This window comes from Coenobita brevimanus, chromosome 66 (assembly GCF_032717465.1).
Source record: "Coenobita brevimanus isolate Jiangsu-jjx chromosome 66, ASM3271746v2, whole genome shotgun sequence".
Classification (NCBI taxonomy): Eukaryota; Metazoa; Arthropoda; class Malacostraca; order Decapoda; family Coenobitidae; genus Coenobita; species Coenobita brevimanus.
In genome coordinates this window covers 34,262,784-34,279,643 of record NC_137019.1, presented here as the reverse complement: position 1 = coordinate 34,279,643, position 16,860 = coordinate 34,262,784, and the positions used below count along the sequence as shown (strand labels likewise).

Below are 16,860 nucleotides of genomic sequence, written 5' to 3'. Positions count from 1 at the left end.
GGACATTTGTGGTGGGAGGGGGTTGGTGATAGCCAATACCCTCTTCAGGCATAAAATGATCCACAGGTATACATGGCGAGTGATGAGAAGGGTGGGTGGTGAACTGAATGAAAGGAAGGCAATGATTGATTATGTGTGTGTGGATGAAAGGATGCAAAGATGTGTAATGGATGCAAGAGTTTATAGAGGTTGGGGGAGTGGACTTTCTGACCACTACTTGGTGGTGGTCAGAATTAGAATTCAAGTAAGATGGAGGAACAGAAGAAGGGAAAGATGAGAGGAAGGAGTAGTTGCAAGGAGAGTGGAAAGGTTACAAGAGGATGAGAAAAAGGCAGAGTATAAGAGAGAAGTGGAGGAACGATTGGGCAAATATGAATTGGAGCAGATGGGAGACGTGGAAGGTGTGTGTAGGATATTTACAGAAGAAATATGTGCAGCGTGTGATGTGGTGTGTGGAAGGAAGAGAAGACGGAGGGGGGTGCAAGGAACAGAATGGTGGACTGAAGAGGTGAGACAGGCTGTGGCACAAAAGAAGAAAGCATACAATGAATGGATGAGAAACAGGGGTGTGGAAGAAGTTGAGAGTCGGAAGAGAGAGTTATATGTAGAAAGAAAGAGAGAGGTGAAAAGATTAGTAAGAGAGAGTAAGAAGAGAGTGGATGAGGAATTTGGAAGGAATTTGAGTGTAAAGTGGAGGGACTGTAAGAAAATGTTCTGGAAAGAGGTGAAAAGAGTAAGACAGGGTGGAAGTGAAGTTAGCATGGGAGTGAAAGATAAAAATGGTAGATTACTAGTGGAGAAGGGAGAAAAAGTGAGCAGATGGAGAGAACACTTTAAGGAATTGTTGAACATAGAGGATGGAAGTAATGCAAGTATAAGTGGCTGGGGAATGGCTGGGAGAAGGATGGAGGTGAGAAGACAGGAAGAAATCTGTAGGATAGAAGTTGTGGAAGCAATGAAGAAAGTTAAATCGGGGAAAGCCCCAGGAATTGATGGAGTGTGTGGTGAAATGCTGAAGCATGGGGGAGAGATAGTAGCAGAATAGATGTGGAAGATGTGCAGATTGGCCTGGGAGGAAGGTAGAGTCCCGGAGGATTGGAAGTCAGGTATAATTATTCCCTTGTACAAAGGAAAAGGGGAAAAAGAAGTGTGTGGTAATCATAGGGGCATTTGTCTTCTTAGTATAATAAGAAAAGTGTATGGTAGGATACTTATTGACAGAGTTAGAAAAAGAACAGAGAAATTAGTTGGAGAAGAACAGGGAGGCTTTAGGAAGGGAAGAGGTTGTGTAGATCAGATATTAATTCTTAGATCTTTAGTGGAAAAGTTTCTAGAGAAGGGAAAGAAGTTGTATGCGGCTTTCATGGATTTGGAGAAAGCATATGACAGGGTGGATAGATAAGGATTGTGGAAAGTGTTAAGAATATATGGAGTATATGGGAAGTTGTTGAATGCTGTGAAGAGTATGTATGATGGTGCGAAGGCTGCAGTGCGTGTGGATGGTGAACTAAGTGAATTTTTCTCTTTGAAAGTTGGGTTGAAATGGGGATGTGTCACGATCCATGGTTGTTCAATCTGTACATGGATGGGGTAATATAAGGGGTACAAGGTAGAGTAGTGGATGTTGGAGTGGCCCTGGTGAGAGAGGATAGTGTTTGGAAACTCCCTGTACTGTTGTTTGCAGATGATACTGTGTTGTTGAGTGAAGACGAAGGGGAGCTGCAAGGCTTGATGGATGAGTTTGTGAAAGTGTGTAAGAAACGGAATCTAAAGGTGAATGTAGGGAAGAATAAAGTGATGGTCTTTGAGAGAGGTGAAGTCAGTGAATGTACAGCGAGGTTGGATGGTGAGGAATTGGAAAATGTGAGTACGTTTAAGTACTTGGGTAGTGTGAGTGATAAGAAACAGGGAAGTGAGCATGGAGGTGAAAAAGTTGCTGCATGACAGTATTGTGATAACAACTCTAACGTACGGAAGTGAAGCTTGGACGTTGTTGGAAGGACACAAGTCAAGAGTGAGAGCAGTGGAAATGAGTTATTTAAGAGGAGCCTGTGGAGTCACATGGAGAGACAGGCTGACGAATGAGGATATAAAGGAGCGTTGTGGTGTGGATGTGATAGGAAGCGTTATGAGGAACACACTGAGGTGGTTTGGCCATGTGGAGAGGATGGAGGGTGAAAGACTGACGAAGAGAGTGTATGTGAGTGAGGTGGAGGGGGGAAGAGGGAGGGGGAGGCCGAGGATGAGATGGAGGGATGGGGTGGAGAGGTATATGAGAGAGGGGGGTGTGAGTTGGGAGCAGGGCAGTGAAATGGCGGGGGACAGGGCGACTTGGAGGCTATTTGTTTGTGGCCACCCCAAACGGGATTGAGGCGTCTGGCAATAGATAGATAGATGGCCAGCGGCAGTATCAATTAGCTTTTTCCCTTTTGTATATATATTTTTTAGTATAAGAATAGGGCATAGGGCACATTTCAATGGAAAAAGCGAATGGAAAAAACCGGCTGGGAGTTGCATGGTGCGGCCTGGATGTAGCTATAAAGGGGAGGGGGTAAGGGAGGAGAGGTGGGAGGCGAGGCAAATAAAGTAAAATGGCTAAATTGGTAACACTGGATGCGAGTACTAGCGCTATTAGCAGCGCTGCCTATAGCTACACACTGGTAGTACTAATATATGATAAAAGGCCGCACTTGAAAGACTGGGCAATTTAAAAAATCCCTGAATCACAAAAGTGATGCCCAGCGGTATGGTACTTATGTAACGAGCATCACAAAAGTGACGGCCCGCGGGTTAGGGGTTAAACATGGGGTGGATAACATTGTCTCGTGGCTTAACCACAGGCTGGATACCACAGTCTCATTTTTGCCAAGCTTGGCCACTGGTACCCTGGGACAGTTTTCTAAACTTCCATCTCCTCACCTGTGAACACCTCAGGGATGTCCTTGGGCAGGTATGGATGCAAGAACATTGCTTCAGCCCTATGATGGACTACCAGCTTTTGGCATCCCTCCCAGGTCTTTATAGCAGTGTTCCCACCTTTGTTGGGTCGACCCTAACATTGGGCCACCAATTCTAGTCTTCAGATTGGCAGCCCATCCTTTTACCAGGATTTCTTTTACCCTGTTGAAGGCAGACATACTGGTACCATCCCAGGACACAGATGGTCGACCCATCCCACCCCATCCTCGGATTATCATCCCTGTCCTGAGGATTGACATCCTCTCCTTGGATGAGGCCCAAGTAATTATGGACAACTTAACTTTTAGAGGGCTATAGGCTAATCCAGATATTAGGGCTCCTACCCAGGGAAGGGGCCCACATCATGGGGTCTTGTGTGATGCCAGTCACTGTAATTTTGTCATTTATCAATTCAATTGAATTCATATTTTTATTTATTTATTTTTTTCAATGGTGGGGGCCTTGGCTGTGAGGTAATCAGCCTAGTGATTAAGCTACCCCTGCAAGTAACCTCTTGATTGGGCATAATTAGTTGAAACTAAGCCATTGTGAAGGACTGTCCTATCTTAACATGTGAACTACTGCACTGCCTTTTAAATCACAATTTGAATCCTTGTTTGTGATGCCATCCCATTGTGAATGACTCTCCCATCATAATATGGGCACAGCACATCTTGTCATGTAGATCACACTCTGAAAATCTATTGGTGGCATCATCCATCCACCCACCATCCAGTCCTGTGTTGCCCTCTGAGGACTGTAGGAGCCCCAGGGCTAGGCAAGTTGGTCCGGACATTCAAGATGAGAGTGACCAGCCTCACCCATCCCTGAGTGGCATTATGAGCAATAAAACCCAACAACCCCTTGGATATAAACCTACACTGGCTCAATCCAACTGGAGCACCTTAATTACTCATTAAACCTCCAGGCGCTATAATTTGGTTATATGGTTACCACCCAGCATAGTAAATGGTTTCCTGAAGTACAGGAGACCATTTGGCTTGTCACTGTGTAGAAATGCCCATAGGCAGAAGGAAGAGGAAAGAATGAAGGAAAGACAGAAGAGGATGCAAGGAAGAAAGGAAAGGGCAGACACCCAAATCAGCACTACATCAAGTGAGTGGATGGTGAGTGCTTCCACCCACCATCAATTGGTGGCATCAAGCCATCACAAATATCATCACATCCTACCTCAAAAACAACTTGGTTATACTCTCAATTCCTCCTCCTTCTGTTCACGGGTGACTCTACACTGAGTGACAAGACAAATGGTTTCTTGTACATATAACCAAATTATGACACCTGGTGGTTTAATGGGTAATAAAGCAGCTCCAATTAGACTGATCCGGTGTAGGTTTATATCCAAGGGATGGTTGGAGTTTATTGCACACGTAATGCCACTCAGGGATGAGTGAGGCTGGCCACTCTCATCTTAAATGTCAGGAGCAACTTGCCTAGCCCCAGGCTCCTACGTCCCTCATGGGGCAACACAGGATGAGATGATGAATGAATGAATGAATATACTGTACTTTCAACAGCTTCCCGGGTCATTTTCTTTCACAGCCATTAAAACTTTATTGTATCTTGCACTTCTGCCTAGTTCCATCATACTCTCTGCTTATGTGCCTTCATATTATCATGCTTTTAGCTGATGTAAGGTGTTCCTGTTACTCTGCACATCTCCGAGTGCACAGTAATTTGGGTGAGAAAATACCCCATGCCAGTGAAAAATGCATACCATAAACATATAATGAACTAATGCTATTAAAAGTGACATCTCTTACTCAGTTTTTGCCCAATATTTTTTATGGGATACTTGACATTAGTGATCTTAGCACCCAGCTAGTGCTCTACCTTGTAATTAAAATATCCCTCCATGACAAAAATAAAAGAAAACTTGAAGCAAAAGTACTGTAAAAATTGTATTCCATTAGACCTGCCCCAGTACAGTGAAAACAAAGCTTACTCTCACTACAAAGTGGAGCACTTACCATGTGCTTGGACATCACTATCCCATAACAAAATGTCATACAGTAAGGTAAGTTGCTGTCCATAAAAAGCAACAATACATATATTTACAAAACTTTTGTGTACAGATATTATGCAGGATATAGCGCACCTTGCTGCGCATTTTATTGTGCATTAAATGAATGCCCTGTACTGCTGTTCAACTAACAAGGTGAACAGCCCTCTCCTAACACACTGCACTCTCAACATAGCCAACTTAATTGGTAACAAACCCTTGCCGTTAAAGCCGAACACCATGCTGTTCGGTAATTTCCCAGGCATTGTAGCTTTTAACGAACAAAGATTGTTATATATACAGCACTGTTCAGCTGTATACTCATACACAATAACATACAGGAATGCCTAAATGGTTCTTTTCTCAATAAATGTTCTATTTATTAACTGACGTGTTTATTCTTATGTTTCTGGGAGTAATTGCATTGCAAAAAGGCTTTAGATAAATTATATATTTATTCTTACCTTTCAGGAAGTAATTGCACTGCAAATAGGCCTTGGATAAATCTATGTATATTTTTCATTCAATATTTAAAAGGAAAGTGTGGGTAAAGAAAACTCACACTGCACATTACCTGTTTCATTCATCCATTCATTCATCATCCAATCCTATGTTGCCCCATAAGGAGCATAGAAGCCCGGGGCTAGGCAAGTTGGCCCTGACATTTAAAATGAGATGACCAGCCTCACTCACCCCTGAGTGTCATTACATGAGCAATAAACCCCAACCACCCCTTGGATATCAACCTTCACCGGCTCAATCTGACTGGAGCACCATAATTACCCACTAAACCACCAGGCACCAAAATTTGGTTATGTGGTTACCACCCAGCATAATAAATGGTTTCCTGGTGTACAGGAAACCATTTGGCTTGTCACTCAGTGTAGAGTCACACACACTACTGCACTTGAAACTCTTCCCTCCACAGAGTGAAGGAAAGAAAGATAGAGGAAAGGAAAGGATAGACACTTGAGAGCAGCACTACATCGAGTGAGTGAATGGTGCGCGCCCCCACCTACCACAATCACTACTTTTACATTACAGTAAGTACTACATATTAGAGATGAGAAAACAATACAAAACACCTGCATGTACATTAAACATAAACTGCATTCCACCACTGGCACAGATAGTCATTGATAACCACTACAATCCTGCACGATACTGTACACTGCCTCTACACTACTGTACATTTGTTGTTAGGTATTTACAGGGAAAGTGTGGGTAAACTCACTGTACATTAACAGTTACATAACAGTAATTAATATACTACATAATACAGCATAGCAATGCAAACAGTCCAGAAAAGCTGCTTATACATCAAACATGTATTTAATGCACACACACAGTGTGTGTGGTGGTGGGGGGGGACAATACAATGGTGGGTGGTTCCTGCATATCCATTCTATTACCAAACAAAGTTTGATAAAAGATAATAACGATCCGCCAATTGAAGGTGGTCGTAAAAACTTAAATTCATTGAGAGTTTGTTATATCGAGGGTTTACTGTATCTAAAGTTTAACATTATTTTATCACTCATGGTTAATGGTGTCTTGGCTCAGTAGATCGTATGACACGCTGCATTAGGGGTGGCCTGCCACAAGTACAGATAGTAGCTAAAGGGGCACTACAGACCAAAGGACTCAAGTTTTTTTTTTCCCGTACAACCCACTTTTTTAAAATTTTCCATTACATTGGCACACCAGCCTAAGTGATGAAACATGTCTTCTCCCTCATTTGTTAGTGAATGGCACCATGCCTGGTTAAAGCCTACAAGCTTTGCCACATGTAAGGGGAGCGAATGATGAGGTGAGAGAGAGAGAGATTGTCCACGTGCTTGAGGGTGCGAAAGTGGATGTATGTGGAATAACTGAAACAAAATGGAGAGGAGAAACTGTGAAAGAATGGGAGTATGGATGGGGTATATGTGCAGGAGTAGGTGAGAATCAGAGGGCAAAGGAAGGAGTATGTACAGTTGTGAGTAAAAGATGGAAGAAGAGCATAAGACAGTATGGATCAGTTGGGTCAAGGATTCCATGGGTAAAGTTGAAAGTTGGAATACAAATGTGGGCGATTGTGTGTGTGTATGCGCCAACGCAAGACCGTGCTAGAAGAGTGAGAGAAGAGTTCTGGACAAATGTAGAAGTGTGCATGGAAAAGTTTGGAAGGAATGAAAGAGTGTTTTTGATTGGTGATATGAATGATAAAGTTGGGAATGTGAAGGTGGATGGAATAGTTGGTGAGTGGGGTGTGCCTGCTGAGTCAGATGAGAATGGGAGTGCGTTAGTGGACATTTGTGCTGGGAGGGGGTTGGTGATAGCCAATACCCTCTTCAGGCATAAAATGATCCACAGGTATACATGGCGAGTGATGAGAAGGGTGGGAGGTGAACTGAATGAAAGGAAGGCAATGACTGATTATGTGTGTGTGGATGAAAGGATGCAAAGTTGTGTAATGGATGCAAGAGTTTATAGAGGTTGGGGGAGTGGACTTTCTGACCACTACTTGGTGGTGGCCAGAATTAGGATTCAAGTAAGATGGAGGAATAGAAGAAGGGAAAGACGAGAGGAAGTAGTAGTTGCAAGGAGAGTGGAAAGGTTACAAGAGGATGAGAAAAAGGCAGTGTATAAGAGAGAAGTGGAGGAACGACTGGGCAAATATGAATTGGAGCAGATGGGAGACGTGGAAGGTGTGTGTAGGATATTTACAGAAGAAATATGTGGAGCATGTGATGTGGTGTGTGGAAGGAAGACAAGACGGAGGGGGGTGCAAGGAACAGCGTGGTGGACTGAAGAGGTGAGACAGACTGTGGCACAAAAGAAGAAAGCATACAATGAATGGATGAGAAATAGGGGCGTGGAAGAAGTTGAGAGTCGGAAGAGAGAGTTATATGTAGAAAGAAAGAGAGAGGTGAAAAGATTAGTAAGAGACAGTAAAAAGAGAGTGGATGAGGAATTTGAAAGGAATTTAAGTGTAAAGTGGAGGGACTGTAAGAAAATGTTCTGGAAAGAGGTGAAAAGAGTAAGACAGGGTGGAAGTGAAGTTAGCATGGGAGTGAAAGATAAAAATGGTAGATTACTAGTGGAGAAGGGAGAAAAAGTGAGCAGATGGAGAGAACACTTTAAGGAATTGTTGAACAAAGAGGATGGAAGTAATGCGAGTATAAGTGGCTGGGGAATGGCTGGGAGGAGGAGGGAGGTGAGAAGACAGGAAGAAATCAGTAGGATAGAAGTTGTGGAAGCAATGAAGAAAGTTAAATCGGGGAAAGCCCCAGGAATTGATGGAGTGTGTGGTGAAATGCTGAAGCATGGAGGAGAGATAGTAGTAGAATCGATGAGGAAGATGTGCAGATTGGCCTGGGAGGAAGGTAGAGTCCCGGAGGATTGGAAGTCAGGTATAATTATTCCCTGATACAATGGAAAAGGGGAAAAAGAAGTCTGTGGTAATCATAGGGGCATTTGTCTTCTTAGTATAACAGGAAAAGTGTATGGTAGGATACTTATTGACAGAGTTGGAGAAAGAACAGAGAAATTAGTTGGAGAAGAACAGGGAGGCTTTAGGAAGGGAAGAGGTTGTGTAGATCAGATATTCATTCTTAGATCTTTAGTGGAAAAGTTTCTAGAGAAGGGAAAGAAGTTGTATGCGGCTTTCATGGATTTGGAGAAAGCATATGACAGGGTGGATAGACAAGGATTGTGGAAAGTGTTAAGAATATATGGAGTAGATGGGAAGTTGTTGAATGCTGTGAAGAGTATGTATGATGGTGCGAAGGCTGCAGTGCGTGTGGATGGTGAACTAAGTGAATTTTTCTCTTTGAAAGTTGGGTTGAAACAGGGATGTGTCATGTCTCCATGGTTGTTCAATCTGTACATGGATGGGGTAATAAAAGAGGTACAAGGTAGGGTAGTGGATGCTGGAGTGGCCCTGGTGAGAGAGGATAGTGTTTGGAAACTCCCTGTACTGTTGTTTGCAGATGATACTGTGTTGTTGAGTGAAGACAAAGGGGAGCTGCAAGGCTTGGTGGATGAGCTTGGGAGAGTGTGTAAGAAATGGAATCTAAAGGTGAATGTAGGGAAGAGTAAAGTGATGGTCTTTGAGAGAGGTGAAGTCAGTGAATGTACAGCAAGGTTGGATGGTGAGGAATTGGAAAATGTGAGTATGTTTAAGTACTTGGGTAGTGTGATGAGTAAGGATGGAGGTTTGGAGGGTGAAGTGCTTGAAAGGGTACAGCAGGGAAGAAAGGTTGCTGGTTCTTTGATGGTAGTGATAAGAAAGAGGGAAGTGAGCATGGAAGTGAAAAAGTTACTACATGACAGTATTGTGATACCAACTCTTACGTATGGAAGTGAAGCTTGGACGTTGTTGGAAGGACACAAGTCAAGAGTGAGAGCAGTGGAAATGAGTTATTTAAGAGGAGCCTGTGGAGTCACATGGAGAGACAGGCTGACGAATGAGGATATAAAGGAGCGTTGTGGTGTGGATGTGGATGTGATAGGAAGCGTTATGAGGAACACACTGAGGTGGTTTGGCCATGCGGAGAGGATGGAGGGTGAAAGACTGATGAAGAGAGTGTATGTGAGTGAGGTGGAGGGGGGAAGAGGGAGGGCGAGGCCAAGGATGAGATGGAGGGATGGGGTGGAGAGGTATATGAGAGAGGGGTGTGTGAGTTGGGAGCAGGGTAGTGAAATGGCGGGGGACAGGGCGACTTGGAGGCGATTTGTTTGTGGCCACCCCAAACGGGATTGAGGCGTCTGGCAATAGATAGATAGATAGATATAAATGTCTTCACATGCAAATGAACTGATACTGGAGAGAACTTATAATAAAACCGTTTACCTCACTCATCACACTTGAATTTCTTCACTCCTGAATGAATTAAACAGTGTTGGATGACATCAACTGAGTTAACCATTTACCACATTAAGCAGACTAGAAACTCTTCTCTCCACAATGATTTAAAGGGTGTCTGGTGAGATGACTTTTCAGAACAAACTGCTTACAATATTCATCACACCTGATATTCTACACTCTTGAATGAATTAATAGGTGTCTGGTGAGATTACTCTTATGTGCAAAAAGTTTACCACATTCACCACACTTGAAATTCTTCACTCCTGAATGAATTAACAGATGTTGGGTTAGACCATTCTTCATTGCAAATAGTTTACCACATTTATCACACTTGAAATTCTTCACTCCTGAATGAATTAATAGGTGCTGAATGAGATGATGCTTGTGTGCAAACAGTTTACCACATTCATCACACTTGAAATGCTTCACTCCTGAATGAATTAATAGGTGTTTGGTGAGATTAGCCATCTGTGCAAATAGTTTACCACATTCATCACACTTGAAGTTCTTCACTCCTGAATGAATTGATAGGTGCTGAATGAGATGATGCTTGTGTGCAAACAGTTTACCACATTCATCACACTTGATATGCTTCACTCTTGAATGAATTAATTGGTGTTTGGTGAGATTAGCCATCTGTGCAAATAGTTTACCACATTCATCACACTTGAAATTCTTCTTTCCTGAATGAATTAATAGGTGCTGAATGAGATTATGCTTCTTTGCAAATAGTTTACCACATTCATCACACTTGAAATTCTTCTCTCCTGAATGAATTAATAGGTGCTGAATGAGATTATGCTTCTTTGCAAATAGTTTACCACATTCATCACACTTGAAATGCTTCACTCCTGAATGAATTAATAGGTGATTGGTGAGACCTTCCCTCTGTGCAAATTGTTTGCCACATTCATCACACTTGAAAGTCTTCATTCCTGAATGAATTAACAGGTGACTAGTGAGATGTGACTTCAGTGTAAATTGATTACCACATTCATCACACTTGAAATTCTTCTCTCCTGAATGAGTTAATAGGTGTCTGTTGAGCAATGCCTTCATTGTAAATCGTTTACCACATTCATCACACTTGAAGTTCTTCACTCCTGAATGAATTAATAGGTGTTGGGTAAGACCTTGCTTCTGTGCATACTGTTTACCACATTCATCACACTTGAAATTCTTCACTTCTGAATGAATTAATAGGTGCTGAGTGAGACCACCCTTCTGTGCAAATCGTTTACCACATTCATCACACTTGAAATTCTTTACTCCTGAATGAACAACTGCATGTCGGATAAGACTTTCCTTAAAACGAAATGTTTTACCACACTCTAAACATTTGAACTGCTTAACTTCAGCTGAAGACACTGTGTCCAGGACAATCTCATTATTGGTGAGGAAGATTTTGTCACCCTCCTCACACTCTAACTTTACATCTGTTTCTTCCTTTACCACTTCCATTAATTTGTCATCCACCTCACATTCAAAATAAACATCTAGTTCTTCTTTTACCACTTCCACTATCTTTACATCTACTTCTTCCTTTGCCACCTCCATCATTTTGTCACCCATCTCACACTCTGACAGTACATCTGGTTCTTCCTTTACGACCTCCATTATTTTGTTACCCACCTCACCCTCTGACTGCACATCTGGTTCTTCCTTTACCACCTCCAATATTTTATCACTCACCTCACACTCTAACTTTATATTTGGTTCTTCCTTTACCACCTCCATTATATCATTCCTTCCACCTCTCTCAACTTCCACCTTCCACTATACTTCAGTTACTCTACCTTGGTGTTAACCTTACTGTCTACCACCAATAGGATGACTTACCTTTATTGTGCCAATGCTCAGTCATAAGATGCTTCCATTACAACTAAACAGTAACTGTCAAAAATTCATCACTATTACTGGATAATAATTGTACTTACATAAAAAGGATAACATTTCAACACAGACTATTATTCCTAAAACCCTTTGGCCATGACCTATCATTTCTCGGTCATTCCCCTGGATGTGGCCCAAGTCCCTACAAAATGAATGTGCTAATTATAACTTTGTTGTTACTCTTCCAATAGGAAATGACTGAAGTTTCCATTTTTTATGTGTGATAATGGTAAAATATTGCACCTTTCTCTAAGAGAAATTGTGATTTTGCAATAATGACGAAATTATTTACTTCAAGCAAGGTTTTTCGCTTGCATCTCTACACTAGACACATGTACACTTACCGTGCACATGTACTTACCGTATTTGTACGTGAATATTGTAATTTTCTGAGAAAAAAAATGAGAAAATAATTAAGTTGTGCTACTCCCTAATTTTGCTATGACGATGACATTATTTACTTCAAGCATGGTTTCTCACATGTATATATACACTAGACACATGTACAATGTTTGTTGTCACACAAAATAAATCAAAACTTACTGTATTTATACAAAAACAACAGACGTGTGGAGGGAAATGTGTATTTTTCGGCTGTGGACCGTAGTCGTCTAATTTATCTTGAAGAATAATTAGTAGGGTGACCACAGTCGCCTACCATGGCCAAAGGATAAAATACTGGTAACACACACAAAAGCTTCTGAATTGTAACTTTAAACATACAGGTCATCACTGCTGAGTCTTGCTGTCAATTCTGAATGAACTTACCACCGTCTTCCTTATTTCAACAGCCGTTACCTACTGTCTCTGTACCAACAGATACTGCAACGGATATCACACCACGTAAATCATCCAAGATCAGCTCCTGTGTGAGAAAAAAAATCTTCCACAGGACACTACATGGATAATAATCCATAAGCAGTTGGCTGAGGTATCTCTTGTTGGATATGCTAGCTAGCACAACATAACATGTGCCCTCAGTCCTGTATTATACTTATTACTCATTACTCAGGCAGCACTCTGATGACGACATCAGGGTGCTTTACTGCTCTGACTCCTGCTGCCAACCTGAAACAACAGCTGCCATTAGACCAGTATCTCCATGAAGTTAATATCACTGCCCAGGGAACCCTAATTTTGCATGGAGCCCATTTACACTACAACAAGAAAAAAAAAAAAAGTTCAGATTCATTTTTATGGTCATTCAATTTGCAAAGCAATAAAATACATATGGAAATATATGAGGGGCTTCACGGCAAAACCTGCCAACGTGCCACCCTTGGCAAAACCCAGATTATGTGGTATGTATCTATTTTAATCCTTCCTCTATCATGTAGGCTTGGATGAAAGTCAATTACAGCACTGTATGTATGGTCAAAATCCCTTTGAAAAGAAACTGTCGGATCAGTCTTATTGACCCAGGCTCTGCTAGCCGAGCTGAAGTTGGCAAGTCAGTACATATCAACATCTCGTACGGCCTGTCGCTCGGAGTGGGGGGGGATAGTAAGGGGTGAAGAAGACATTCTTTTCTGCATGTTGCTGGCCAGCTGGGCAGAGCATCATCCAACATGAATATGAGAGGAAGTAAAAAATGCATTCTGATTGGCTGTCCGTGTTGGTGTGTGGAGAAAAGGTGGCGAATTATAGAAAATGGGACCCTCATTAATGTTCCCCACTCCTCAGCTGCTGCTGCACTAGCCAATAAGAACGCGGGGTGAAGTTTACAGTGTTTTCTGACTGGGAGACAGACAGACAGGCAGAAGGACAGAGAAACTTATGATTACTCAGAGTTTCCTTTTAACCCCTTCGTGCAATAAGATGCAATGTGAGTCATACTCCTTGTAATCTGAAGAGTAACCGATGACGCAACTTCCCTATAAATGGTCGTTGACACTTTTCCTGTGGAGGGATTTGTGTCAAATTTGGTTGAGTCAAAGCTGAGAGAAGCAACATCTAGGGGAAATATATGGCAACACCCAGAAGCTTACCAGAGAGCCAAGCAGCCTATATTTAGCTCAGTATTCTCCCAGCAGTCAGGCTTGAAGTGTGTGTGAGTGCGCGGCCGGGCATTTAAACCCACATTTCCTACTACTGCACTGTCCACATCTTACGTGTGTATAGTGATATTGTGCTATATACAGTGCAGTGTGCCTGCGAAGGTGTATAAGCGTTTTTTATATAATTTCAGAGGAAGCCAGATTTGAAAATTCCTAACCGATTTTTACTGTTCCTCTCCTATTTTACACTAAACCTACAATGTCTCGCAAGGGCTTATCAGAGAAAGAGTACATGACAACTGACACCACTGCCATCACTCCTATGACAACTGACACCACTGCCATCACTCCTATGACAAATGATACCACTGCCATCACTCCTATGACAACTGACACCACTGCCATCACTCCTATGACAACTGACACCACTGCCATCACTCCTATGACAACTGACACCACTGCCATCACTCCTATGACAACTGACACCACTGCCATCACTCCTATGGCAATTGACAACACTGCCATCACTCCTATGACAAGTGACACCACTGCCATCACTCCTATGACAAGTGACACCACTGCCACCACTCTTATGACAAATGATACCACTGCCATCACTCCTATGACAACTGACACCACTGCCATCACTCCTATGACAACTGACACCACTGCCATCACTCCTATGACAACTGACACCACTGCCATCACTCCTATGTCAACTGACACCACTGCCATCACTTCTTTGACAACTGACACCACTGCCATCACTCCTATGACAAATGACACCACTGCCATCACTCCTATGACAACGGACACCATTGCCATCATGCCTATGACAAATGACACCACTGCCATCACTTCTATGACAAATGACACCACTGTCATCACTCCACACACACACACACACACACACACACACAGGTCGCCAACAGAGACGGACCTCCTCCAGGATCGTGGGAAAATAATCGTGAATCTGTGATGAAAGGATGCTCAGCCTATTTGTGACTGTGTTAAAGAGTGCATGTGTGGTGGTCCCCTCGGACAGTAGTAAAAAAAAAACACGGTTTCGGTCATAAAAGGGACAAGATAGAGTGAAAACAGAAAGTCTCCATATGGTTGAATCATGGCGGAAACGGACAGTGCATTGTTTACAATCGCTGAGAAAGAGTTCGAGAGCTTCTGTGAAGAGGATGTGGGAAATGGAAGTATTAAGCTGAACCAGACAAGAATAGCAGGTGTAGAGAAAACAGCAGAGAGGAATGTCCAGGAGTTAAAAATGGTATGGGCAGTAATTAAAGAGTTACAAGAATGGACCATAGAGCAGGAAAACGAGATCAAAAGTTTACGGAATACACTGGAAAAAATTTGTACACGCAGTGAAGAACAAGAAAAAGAAGTTACTGAATTAAAAGTGAACAATGAATCAGCCTCGAATGAAATAAAACAGCTTAAGAGGGAGAATAAGAGGTTGGGAGAGGAAAGGGACAGGATGAAAAGCAAACTAGATGAGTATGAATCCAAATCAAGAATACAGGACAAGCACATTAAAGAAATCAAGGAGCAACATAAGGGGTGGAAGAAAATTCAGGAAGAGGGAGATGTAAATTAGAGAGAGATTATAGAACAACAAAGCATGGAAAATGTGGAGAGGGAAGTGGTTAGGGTGCTAAGAAGTAGAGAATCTTTAGTTAGGGATGTAGCAGATAAGAAAAAATGTATAATAATGTCAGGAGTTAAAGAAAAATGTATGACACTAAGATCAGGAAGAGAAAGAGAAGCACTGAGTAAGGTTAAAGAAATAATATCAATAGTCATGAAGGAAAACAACGAAGCTCAAGAAGAGATTGAAGAGGTGTTTAGGTTAGGAAAGTACGAGGAAGGAGGGGCAAGGCCATTGAAGGTAAAGTTCAAGTCCCAGGCAACAGTTAACGAAATTATCAGTAGAACATGGAAATTATCGGACAAGGAAGGGTTAAAAGATGTTTGGATAAGGAGAGATGCAAATGATGAAGAAAGAGCTAAAATAAAGGACTTAGTAAAGGAAGCAAAGGTAAAAAACGAACAGAGAACAGAGGAAGAGAAGACAGTGTTTTATTGGAGAGTCATAGATCAGAAATTAAGGAAGTGGTACCGGCGAAGAGAAGGAGAAAAGAGGGTATAGAAAACATCAAAAATAACTGGAAGGTGGCATATACTAATGTTGATGGTTTAATATCAGCAAAGCTAGAAATCAATGATTTTTTGAGGATACATGAACCTGATGTTATGTGTTTTGTAGAGACCAAGTTAAGAGAAGATACTGATGTTCAAATGGGAGATGGTAAATACAAACTGTGGACAAGAGACAAAAAAGAAAAAACGGGAGGAGGAGTGATGATATCAGTGAAGAACAACATAAATGTAGATACCATGGAAATGGGAGAAGGCAGGGCCAAAGTGATAAATATGAAATTAGTAACTGGAGAGAACAACGAGAGATATGGCAGTAGTGTATGTTCCCCCTAGGACAAGAGCATGGAGTGATTATGAATACCAGGAAATGCTGTCAGACATGGCAAGTTATTTACAAAAAATGATTGAGAAAAGCAACAATATAATTTTAATGGGTGACTTCAATTGTAAAGACGTGAAGTGGGAGGAATGGGACTCAGGAGGCGGCGAGGATTCGTGGGGCACTATATTATTAAATATAACAATGAACAATGTGATGACGCAATGGGTCAAAGAAGAGAGACAGTTTCGAGATGAGGACACACCAGCAAGACTAGACTTACTGTTTACCAAAGAACCCGATGTAATAGAATCCATGAAATATCTGTGCCCTATTGGAAAAAGTGATCATGTACCGGTAGTCATTGAGTTCCAGATGATAACAGGGAACGTGGAGCCAAGAGACAAGCTTTATAGGCAAGGAAGGTACAACTTTGGGAAAGCAAATTTACAGGATTGAGACAATTTTTCGAAAATGCAGATTGGAGAAAATTCAGTGAAACAAGAGAGATACAGAGGAAGTGGGATATTTTTCTAGACCTCTATAATTCGGGAGTGGAAATATTTGTGCCAAGAGTAAAGGGGAAAGAAAACAGGAAAAATGAGTGGTTTAACAGAAGGTGTATGATAGCAAAAAAAGAGAGAGA

The 16,860-nt window shown here is 41.9% G+C and overlaps 1 protein-coding gene across 1 annotated transcript; it reads right to left on the bottom strand.

The window, feature by feature from the left end:
- Positions 1–10,004: 10,004 nt before the first annotated feature.
- Positions 10,005–11,405, bottom strand: LOC145405336 (uncharacterized). The gene has a single exon (XM_080276748.1). The coding sequence runs from the start codon at positions 11,403–11,405 to the stop codon at positions 10,005–10,007; it is 1,401 nt and encodes a 466-aa protein (XP_080132874.1).
- Between the last annotated feature and the right edge of the window lie 5,455 nt (positions 11,406–16,860).

Excerpts from the sequence above, each read along its gene's own strand:
- LOC145405336 (XM_080276748.1), bottom strand. The coding sequence starts at position 11,405 with ATGGGTGACAAAATGATGGAGGTGGCAAAGGAAGAAGTAGATGTAAAG.